The sequence below is a fragment of the Rattus norvegicus genome, chromosome 11 (assembly GCF_021556685.1).
Source record: "Rattus norvegicus strain SHRSP/BbbUtx chromosome 11, alternate assembly SHRSP_T2T, whole genome shotgun sequence".
NCBI lineage: Eukaryota > Metazoa > Chordata > Mammalia > Rodentia > Muridae > Rattus > Rattus norvegicus.
In genome coordinates, this window is record NC_141544.1 from 55,170,579 (window position 1) to 55,181,943 (window position 11,365).

At 37.1% G+C, this 11,365-nt stretch overlaps 1 protein-coding gene across 1 annotated transcript; it reads right to left on the reverse strand.

Moving 5' to 3' along the window:
* Positions 1-206: 206 nt before the first annotated feature.
* On the reverse strand, positions 207-1,136 carry Or5h17b (olfactory receptor family 5 subfamily H member 17B). The gene has a single exon (NM_001000726.1). It carries the CDS (start codon positions 1,134-1,136, stop codon positions 207-209), a length of 930 nt encoding a protein of 309 aa, NP_001000726.1.
* Positions 1,137-11,365: the final 10,229 nt, after the last annotated feature.

The window sequence follows — 11,365 nt, forward strand, 5'->3', positions numbered from 1 at the left end:
GAACACATTCTTAAAAATTTACATGTATGCATATGAACAGTGAATACAGATATCTACTAATTTATTAAGGAGATAATTGTATATTTAAATGAAATTCAATAATCTTGTCCAATAGTTGTAGTAGCCAAGTTATTTAAATGAAAAATATTCATATTAGCCTCTAAAATATTGTGAATGTTAATAAAATTAGTCAATATTAATCAGATCTAACCCATTATTTTCAACATTTTTTTCAGAGAATCTATGACTTGCTTGTTTCGGAGGCTGTAGATCATTGGATTTAATACAGGGACTATAACTGTGTAAAACAAAGAGAGGATCATGTCTTGAGCATCTACTTCTGAAGATGCAGGGAGCACATACATGAAGAGAAGAGGCCCGTAGTATAAAGATACAGACAAAAGATGGGCTCCACAGGTAGATAAAGCTTTCCTTACACCCTTGTCAGACTTCTTTTTTAAAATTGTAAAGAGAACAAATGTGTAAGACATGAGAACAATCATAATGGTAAACACTTGTATTGAACCAGAGAAAATGAAAATCATCAGATAATTTAAAGAAGGATCAGTACAGGAAATTTTTAACAGTGGTATAACATCACAGTAAAAATGATATAGTATGTTGGAATTACAAAAAGTTAATCTGGATAAAAAGCTTTCATGAATCACAGCATGAAGAAAGCCACCTAAAAATGACAAGGCCAGTAAGCGAATGCATAATCTGTTGGTCATAACTACTGGATAAAGCAAAGGATTGCATATAGCTGCATAGCGATCATAAGCCATTGCTGCCAAGAGAAAACATTCTGTGGTCACACTTATTGCAAAGGAAAAAAATTGTGTCATGCATTCGGCGATAGAAATCACCTTGCCCTTGTCCAAAAGATTAAATAGCATCTTTGGTGTCACTGTGGATGATAACCAAGTATCCACAAAGGCTAAGTTACTAAGAAATAAGTACATGGGGATGTGAAGGTGAGGGTCATTCCAGATGAGAGTGATCAGACCAAGGTTCCCCACAATGGTCATGAGGTATATTACCAAGAACATTAGAAACAGGGGTGTTTTCCACTGTGGTTGGCATGTGAGGCCTGTGAGAATGAACTCTGACCATAGGGTTTCATTCTTCTTTTCCATGCTGTCATTGAGTGCCTCCTGAAATTAGATGTGATGGATGTAAGATAGGTAGTGACTGGGAAAGATTTACATGAATACTGAAGGAGCTACTAGGGATGAAGCAATATATTATACTTTTCTCATTGCCTGTGTAGTACTATAACTGAAGGATTTCCCTGAAAGTCAGTAATAGCAAAATCTTTCAATTAATTCCATGCAGTAATGAGTAGGAAATAACATTATGAGTGAATGCAAGGCCTTCTAAGCTTATGATACATTAATTGAGAAGCACATGGGCACTGGAGATTTTGTCTTATATGTGGTACATGAATATGAGTAATCTATTGGAATATACTGGAGTATAAACTATATTGAGTGTCTTGTCAAGGGATTTATGCTTTATCCCTCGGGAGTCAGCTTCTAATCAGATTCACAAGATGAAGAATGATTTTTACAGTTACTCTTTTAAATAAATATTTTCAGGGCACAACAATGCTTTCAAGAAAAAATGTTGGAGTAAGGGAACCTAATGAAGACACAGCTACTATTGAAAGATTGCCAAACAAATTTACCATATGAATGGCCCAGAAGGATGTTTTATATAAAACATGGTTAAGAATGAGTGTAGCAATAAAGTCAATTACAAGAATGTATTAGGAACATATTCTCTAAATTGCTCCTTTGCTATGGCCAAGATAAGTGTATTGCTTGTCCACACATTAAAAGGCAGGTTTCCTGATAGGGTGATGATTACACAGGTTCACAAGCATTCAGTATATGTAGTAACTAAGATTCGGTTATATAAGTGGAATCAAAGAGAAACAGAAAAAAAATCACAGTGATCACACATCACTGGTTCAGTCAGATTAGTGGCCATAAAAGAGACTGAAAATTGCCTGGAACACCCAGTACCAAACAGAATTCCTCCATCAAATTTCCCACCTTAACACTCAAGAAACAGTGCCTTCTAAATCAGCAAGAGCAAAGCTCATATGAACGCAGAGAGACAGATGCAGCATGCACAGGGCCTGCCTACATAGGCCTGCACTGTTTTGCCTGTGTATTATTAACTCCACTGTATAGGATTCCTGAATGTGTGATGAGTGGGTCTCTGCTTCTGGTGCCTTCTCTTGGCCTTTTTTCCCTCTGTTGGCTTGTCCTCTCAGAGTTCTATATAATAGGATTTGTTTTATCATACTCTGTTTTGTGTTATCTTGTTATCTCTTAGAAGCCTGTTCTTTCCTATCAGATACAGAACAGGAGTGGATCAAAATGAGAGGACAAGTAGGGAAGAACTGTGAGGTATAAAGGACTGGAAAATTGTAATTGAAATATACTATATGAGAAAATATATTTTCAATTAAAGGAACTATAATAAGAAAAAAGTTCCTGGAAAGAGCATTTTTTCAACATTCAAGTGAAATACAGGTAGTTAGTTCTATGTCTTTATTAAACTCTAAAGTAAGAAATGACTTGGTGCAAATAAAAAAGTTGGAAGCAGAGTAACCTACACTGTAAAAATATAAGAAAAATGGGGAGGAAAAAGTGAACACAGAAAAGGTTATGTTAAGGAACCTGTATTGTGGGTAAATTCCATTTATTTGATTCATGAACATTTGCTAATCAGGGGCTTTGGTACACTCAAGAAGCCCAAAAGGCTACAAACTCACTTTCTGACACCTCCCTACCTAGAAGGGGAAGTAGGGGATTTAATTGATACTGTCCAAGTCATACCACATATGCATACTTTGGAATACTTAGTAAGAAAAGGAGAGAGACAAAGAGAAAGAAACTGAATCTCAAAGGCAAGCAAGGCAACAATTATAAGAATCCATCAAATGAATGTGGCACCACACTAATGGCATTTGTCTGGCTGATGGGTGACATCTCAAGCTAACAGCAGTAGTGGAGGCCCTTACTTAGATGGCCTCGGGATAAGGCTGGGGCTTGTGCATTGACTGCCTTGCTTTCCCATCTCTGTATTCATTTTTCAATCTTTTCCCTCAGTGCTGTTCTATGTAAATTGTTCAGTATTCTAACCTTGGTCCCTAAATTAAACAAAAGAAGCAAAAGATTTCTAGATCAAAAATTCTGAAGTGGGGGCTATCCCAAAGGTTGTTGCCTGGCCTTGGGATGTGTTCTCTAGCTGGGTGGTCCTGTCTGTCCTCAGTGGGAGAGGATGTGCCTAGCCTTGCACAGATTGAAGTTCCAGAGTGGAGGGGATACCCGGGGGGCCTTGAGGAGTAAGGGAGGAAGGAAGGGGAAACATTTGAGGAGGGAATGGCTGGAAGGGGCACTGAGAAGGATGTAAATAGAATAAGTTAAAAAAAAGTCACATTGAATTTTAAAAAGTTCTGTGAGCATACTTGGGGCTCAAAATTTGAAACTTACAGTTATAAAGAAAAGAGAAGTCCTCAAAAGACAAAATAAGCAAGCAAACTAAAGCCCTCCAAGATGGGTGCAGACGCCAAAATAAAGGCTCTGGAAGAACAAGAGATTGATGGAGCTACTTGAGTGCAGAGAATGTGAAGATTTTGGTGGCTTTCATGGGAACAACTCTCTCTCGTGTGATGGAATTCAAAGCACATCAGAGAACAGATAGCCTGGGAGTGGAAAAATGTGCTCTAATGTTGGGAACAGGAAGAATCTGCACTCTGGGTTTGTGCCAGAGTCCAGTGGAGAAAGACTTTCTGGGGAGGGGTTTTCTTCTCTGATGCACTACACAGGCAAATGTTAAAATCTGCCAGCAGATTTAGTAAAATGGAGCTCTTGGGTGATGTGAATAAGTAATATTTTCATGGTTTTAGAAGAAAATCCTGTCCGCACAACCCACAGAAGTTGAGGTTGGAGCAGGGGAGGAAAAACAGCAAGAAGACAAACTGTTTCTGAAGAATTTCATTGGAGGCAGACAAATGAAGACAGTTGAGCATGAAAGAGACCAAGAGGTGGCATACATTAGAACAACTTAGCTACCTGATCTATCCAGTACTGTAAGACACAGGGCTCTGGAGAAGCTAAGGAAGTCAAACTTAGAAAGGCAGAAAGGAAGGAGAAATAGGAAGGGGTTAACACCCACCAGATATACCTAGTGCTCTTAACAATGCCACATTCTCACTTCCATAGGAAGAGTTTCCCTTCGTATTTGAAATAATTTCATATTTCTTAGTGAATTTGAAACTGCAACAGAATAAATCTGATTTAAAAAAAATAGAATCTGCATTCTGCCTGGAGCAGATATAACTCATTTAACTGCAGACCATTTTAATAAATTTTACAGAAAGGAGATTAGGGAATCAATGAAAATTAACAGAAAACCTTGAAAAGCAACTCACAGTGAGTTTACAAAAACAAGGGTGGAAAAAAATGGGCAAGGAACAAGGGTATGTGGTTATTGCAGAGCAATCAAAAGATCAGAGCGAACTATCGAGGATAGGCTGAATATGATGAAAAAGAAAGGCATTGGAAGTTACATGCACAGATTTGTCTTCACCCTAAAAGCCATCACAATTGCCAGTCAAGTATTTCTCCTTTATTAGCTATAGCTTTATCCATAAATTCTGAGTACAAGGAAAGACCCTAATTTAAAACTTTGCTTTCCAAGTCATGCTCTTCTCAGATATATAGAATAGCATAGGCTGACTGTTTTTCCATGCTATTGTTTATCCTTAGCTACAAGGGCAGCATGAAATGTTAATTTCTATAATACATATCATTGGACTTGGGAAAAGCATATATCTCCAATACTCTGCCACTACTAATAAAAGCAGAAGAACAGATGTTGGGATGGGACGTTCCTTAATGGTAGTCATATGTCATTGTTTATGCATATATATGAAAGGCCACAAGGTAAATTTCATATTCATACAAAAAATTATATTTTACTATGGTCTTGTGACAATGAGTAAATAAGATTTAATCTAAAATTGTGCTTACATTGAAAGTGCTTTCCTCCACAGAAACCTGATTAAGGTAATATAAATGACCACCACCAGTAATTCCAGAGCCAGTATGGTATGTTCCATTTAGAGTTGCGTCCCTTCTACCCAATTTGAAGCACTGAACATGTGACATTGATCAACTTACTTCATGGGTAGATTCTTGTTAATCCGTTAATTCTGGTAAAAACAGTCAAACATTTCCTGGCACACATACATTTATATGTGCATGAATCTTACTTATATATATTTCCAAGACTATAGTCAGATACAGTAAAAAATATAAAGTGAATCTTTAATCTAAAAAAATTAATCAGAATGTATTATTAACTAAACACAATTTGTCATTTCTTCAATCAATGAAGACTATTTCTCAAGTTAGAGTCATGGATTGATTATTTTATTTTGTGTGTAAAAGTTTTCTTTTATAAGTTCTGTCTCATAAAATAAAGTAATTCTGATTCACTCAATAGAATAATAGACAAGTCAATTCATCAAACCATCACTCTTACATTATTGATAATTTTTCAAGTTTTAAGAAAACAGAATAACAGGATCCTGTCACTAATATCTCATTTAACTGTTTTATATTAATTTATTCTAATTAATACATATGCACAAAATTTTACTTTCATGTAAAAATTTAAAATATAGGAATTATTTCTGCCTTATCTATATATTGAGAGAGATAGTAGTGATGTTTTAAAGCATTGAACCGTGAGAAATTTGAAAGAGTAAAAGTGGGGTACAAGAAAAAGGTAGGAGGAAGAAAAGGGAAGGAATAAAGTAATTATAGTAATCAAAGTAATTATATTTTAATTTCAAAAATGCTTTCAATGATAATAATAATAAAATTTTAAAATATTACACAACAGAAAAAAACCTGCAAGTTCAGAGGACTGACAGCACCAAAGGCAGCAATCTTTTTCCACACTCTTTCATATCAGAGGCTCTGTTTCCAAGTCTCTATACGTGTGGCTTATATACATTTGAAGTACAAGAACCAATGGCTGTGTCACTCTCTTCTTATTACACAGAGGGAGTGAAATTCTCTTGAGAATAAGAGGGCTCCATGCAGGACAAAGGGAAGCTGTTCTACTAGAGTGTGAGGGTATGAGTATAGGTTATTTCATATACCAGTGTTTGATGTACCAGGGTGGAGCAGATCTGCCTGTAAAGTGTGAGGACTTTCATGTGCATTCCCCAGGACATGAAATTTATTTATGTTATATTATGTCCTCTTTCATGTCTTACATGTAGTCTCAAGTAGAGTTTGTCCTGAAAAACTAGCTGTGGACATGAGGACTCAGTCTGCACACAAATGGTTCTGTGCTTTATTCAACTTTGCAGTGGTCGATGCCTACATCATTACAAAATTTGGGGGGAAGTTCTTCTATGTGGCAGAACTCTCAGCACTGAAATTAGTTGTTAAATTTCTTAGGAAAGATATTTGACCAGACGTTCAAATATATCAGTTTTATCGGCTAGAGTTAACAGTTCGGTTGAAAAGTAAAGAACTTGGAAAGAACATGATTCAAATAATATGTAACAAAGACCTGGGAATGTAGCAGAGTGCTACAGTATTTGCCTAGCATTCACAAGACCTTGATTTCAAGACCCAGCACTACATACAAAAAGTAATATTTTATTTAAATTCAACTAAAATTACATCACTTGCTGACAACTAATGTTAAATATTTTGTGTTCCATGTAAATACTCATGAAAGGTGTCTATAACAAAAGAGAAAATTAGCACCTTGAAGACAAGATGACGCATCCTTTAGTCACCACCCCAGTCCCTTTCTTCAGCATCCTGTCATCACTCAACATGGATGAGAACAATATGGCCTTCGTGGTGATATTACTTACTCATGGTTTCAGCATCCTGAAGTTTCACACAGAAGACAAAATTGTCTTTGAGCACCGTCAGCTATCAGTATCAAAGAACATTGAATTCTCTCTCACCTTTCCCAAGGTAAATGTGAGTTACATTGATTGCATTGGTCAACTTCCATCATGGAAGGTAAAATAATTTATTTGTCTTTACATAAATGGTTTGTCTAGATATTAATATACACTCCCGTCCGTACTTGAAATGTTACCTGAAATATTATTGGTAGATATCTCCAATTCCTTATTTTCTGGAATTCTATCCTCAGCTTCTCCCAGATGAATACTTCTCATTTGTATCCACCAACTCTGTTCTCTCTCTCTCTCTCTCTCTCTCTCTCTCTCTCCCTCCCCCCTCTCTGTCTCTCTCTGGTCTCTCTCTGTCTCTCTGTCTCTCTGTCTCTCTCTCTATCACACACACACACACACACACACACACACTCACACACACACACACACACACACACACACACACACACTGGGAGCAGAGTTAAATTACATTATATTTCACAACCTTTAATTTCAGCAACGCTCAAAGCTTTCTAACTGTGACTTGGCAACTCTGCACATGATCACCATTTCACAAAGGAAGATTCCTGAGCCCCAACCCTACTTGCTGAAAGAAATTCAGCATTTTTACCACAAGACCTTATAAGCATTTAAGTTGGGGGATAAAGCTCTATCCACCTCTTAGGGAAATCTTTTGTTTTTATTCTTGCTGTTCTCGATACATTCACCCAATTTAATTGCCCAATAGATTTCACCTTAAACTGATAAGGTTAGGTGTTAGTTCATAGTTTAAGCCACAGTTTTCATGGCTAATGCAGTTGCAATTGTCTCTTGAAAAGAGTCTAGACCTTTGGTCTTACTTAAAGCATGCTTCGTTTAACTCAGTCTGAGCTATGAAACTTGAAATACAATGAACACATAATATGTTTAAACCCAACTTTCCCTAAGAATATCAGAAATATCCCTTGAATTAGAAGATAAAATCATTTTCTACATTATCAATATTTGATATAAAACTACCTACCTTGACTTGATGTCTGTGATTCCAGAGGCTACAAAACCCAATGGAACTGTTAGAACTTCTGTGAAACATTCTACAAAAATTAGGAGAATAGTCACTGTCTTAAAATTACTTTTCCTGGTTCCTTGAATAATTTCCTTTTGTATACCTTTGTCTGTTGACAAGACAGTGTACTTGTCCAGTTGGTGATCTCATGTTTAGAAGACATTTTACATACATAGTATTTCCTCTGTTTGAGAAATGCAGCCTCCAAGATGATGAGAATGGAAGCATTACTGACTATACACCCTCAGTTCTGTGCTAAAATCGTTCTCTATATTATGCAACCTGAGACCTTTATCTTCTCTCTGAGTCCATTCCATATATGTATGAACTTGAAAAAGTAAATTCTATATTTCTATATATATATATTTCATACTATTTATTAAGAAAACAAACATTTGATTTTTAAGATGGTGCTAAGAATATTTTCAAACACAGACTTGGGAATGAAAAGCTATTTGAGAATTATCTGTGAGGTCCCAGAAAAGCAAAATAGGCAACTAGAAGATTCAAGCTCCTTAAACTTTTTAATCAGTTGTGAACCTATCTGTGAAGACCTCAAGGGGTAATTTATGGAAACCCAGAATATTAATTTAAAACGTTGTTTTAAACATACTTTTAATGTTGTTATAGGTAGTTGTGATACATTCTAAGTGAAAGATTTATTTTGTTTCAATTAACTGCATATTCAAATAAAAACTTAGAACATACATGTCAAAAGTTGAATCTTAAATGTTACCAACTCCTAATAATAATTATGTCACACAAACACACTCATGTACCTGTGTATCAGAAAATACAGAGAAAATGGTTCTGTTACTGTTTCTATTGTAAATGGCCAAAAATAAATTTGAGAAATTTTTAATTATGATCTTTTTTGTATGGCATAGCTAAACTAAAGCATAGTCACTGCAACTTCTGGATGTTTCTTTTTTTTAATTTATTTAATACTTAATAATTCTTTGGTTTCCGGGCAAACATCCCCCTCCCCCTCCCCTTCCTTATGGGTGTTCCCCTCCCAACACTCCCCCCATTGCCGCCCTCCCCCGAACAGTCTAGTTCACTGGGGGTTCAGTCTTAGCAGGACCCAGGGCTTCCCCTTCCACTGGTGCTCTTACTAGGATATTCATTGCTACCTATGAGGTCAGAGTCCAGGGTCAGTCCATGTATAGTCTTTAGGTAGTGGCTTAGTCCCTGGAAGCTCTGGTTGCTTGGCATTGTTGTACATATGGGGTCTCGAGCCCCTTCAAGCTCTTCCAGTTCTTTCTCTGATTCGTTCAACGGGGGTCCTATTCTCAGTTCAGTGGTTTGCTGCTGGCATTCATCTCTGTATTTGCTGTATTCTGGCTGTGTCTCTCAAGAGCGATCTACATCCGGCTCCTGTCGGTCTGCACTTCTTTGCTTCATCCATCTTGTCTAATTGGGTGGCTGTATATGTATGGGCCACATGTGGGGCAGGCTCTGAATGGGTGTTCCTTCAGTCTCTGTTTTACTCTTTGCCTCACTCTTCCCTGCCAAGGGTATTCTTGTTCCCCTTTTAGAGAAGGAGTGAAGCATTCATATTTTGATCATCCGTCTTGAGTTTCATTTATTCTAGGCATCTGGGGTAATTCAAGCATTTGGGCTAATAGCCACTTATCAGTGAGTGCATACCATGTATGTCTTTCTGTGATTGGGTTAGCTCACTCAGGATGATATTTTCCAGTTGCAACCATTTGCCTACGAATTTCATAAAGCCGTTGTTTTTGATAGCTGAGTAATATTCCATTGTGTAGATGTACCACATTTTCTGTATCCATTCCTCTGTTGAAGGGCATCGGGGTTCTTTCCAGCTTCTGGCTATTATAAATAAGGCTGTGATAAACATAGTGGAGCACGTGTCTTTTTTATATGTTGGGGCATCTTTTGGGTATATGCCCAAGAGAGGTATAGCTGGATCCTCAGGCAGTTCAATGTCCAATTTTCTGAGGAACCTCCAGACTGATTTCCAGAATGGTTGTACCAGTTTGCAATCACACCAACAATGGAGGAGTGTTCCTCTTTCTCCGCATCCTCGCCAGCATCTGCTGTCACCTGAGTTTTTGATCTTAGCCATTCTCACTGGTGTGAGGTGGAATCTCAGGGTTGTTTTGATTTGCATTTCCCTTATGACTAAAGATGTTAAACATTTCTTTAGGTGTTTCTCAGCCATTCGGCATTCCTCAGCTGTGAATTGTTTGTTTAGCTCTGAACCCCATTTTTTAATAGGGTTATTTGTCTCCCTGCAGTCTAACTTCTTGGGTTCTTTGTATATTTTGGATATAAGGCCTCTATCTGTTGTAGGATTGGTAAAGATCTTTTCCCAATCTGTTGGTTGCCGATTTGTTCTAACCACAGTTTCCTTTGCCGTACAGAAGCTTTGCAGTTTTATGAGATCCCATTTGTGGATTCTTGATCTTAGAGCATAAGCCATTGGTGTTTTGTTCAGGAAATTTTTTCCAGTGCCCATGTGTTCCAGATGCTTCCCTAGTTTTTCTTCTATTAGTTTGAGTGTATCAGGTTTGATGTGGAGGTCCTTGATCCACTTGGTCTTAGGCTTTGTACAGGGTGATAAGCATGGATCAATCTGCATTCTTCTACATGTTGACCTCCAGTTGAACCAGCACCATTTGCTGAAAATGCTATCTTTTTTCCATTGGATGGTTTTGGCTCCTTTGTCAAAAATCAAGAGACCATACGTGTGTGGGTTCATTTCTGGGTCTTCAATTCTATTCCATTGGTCTATCTGTCTGTCTCTGTACCAATACCATGCAGTTTTTATCACTATTGCTCTGTAATACTGCTTGAGTTCAGGGATAGTGATTCCCACTGAAGTCCTTTTATTGTTGAGAATAGTTTTAGCTATCCTGGGTTTTTTGTTATTCCAGATGAATTTGCAAATTGTTCTGTCTAACTCTTTGAAGAATTGGATTGGTATTTTGATGGGGATTGCATTGAATCTGTAGATCCCTTTTGGTAAAATGGCCATTTTTACTATATTAATCCTGCCAATCCATGAGCATGGGAGATCTTTCCATCTTCTGAGGTCTTCTTCAATTTCTTTCTTCAGTGTCTTGACATTCTTTTTGTACAGATCTTTTACTTGCTTGGTTAAAGTCACACCGAGGTACTTTATATTATTTGGGTCTATTATGAAGGGTGTCGTTTCCCTAATTTTTTCTCGGCTTGTTTCTCTTTTGTGTAGAGGAAAGCTACTGGTTTATTTGAGTTAATTTTATACCCAGCCACTTTGCTGAAGTTGTTTATCAGCTTTAGTAGTTTTCTGGTGGAACTTTTGGGATCACTTAAATAAACTATCATATCATCTGCAAATA

What these genes read in the sequence shown, in the direction of transcription:
- Or5h17b (NM_001000726.1), bottom strand. Translation starts at nt 1,136, where the DNA reads ATGGAAAAGAAGAATGAAACCCTATGGTCAGAGTTCATTCTCACAGGC.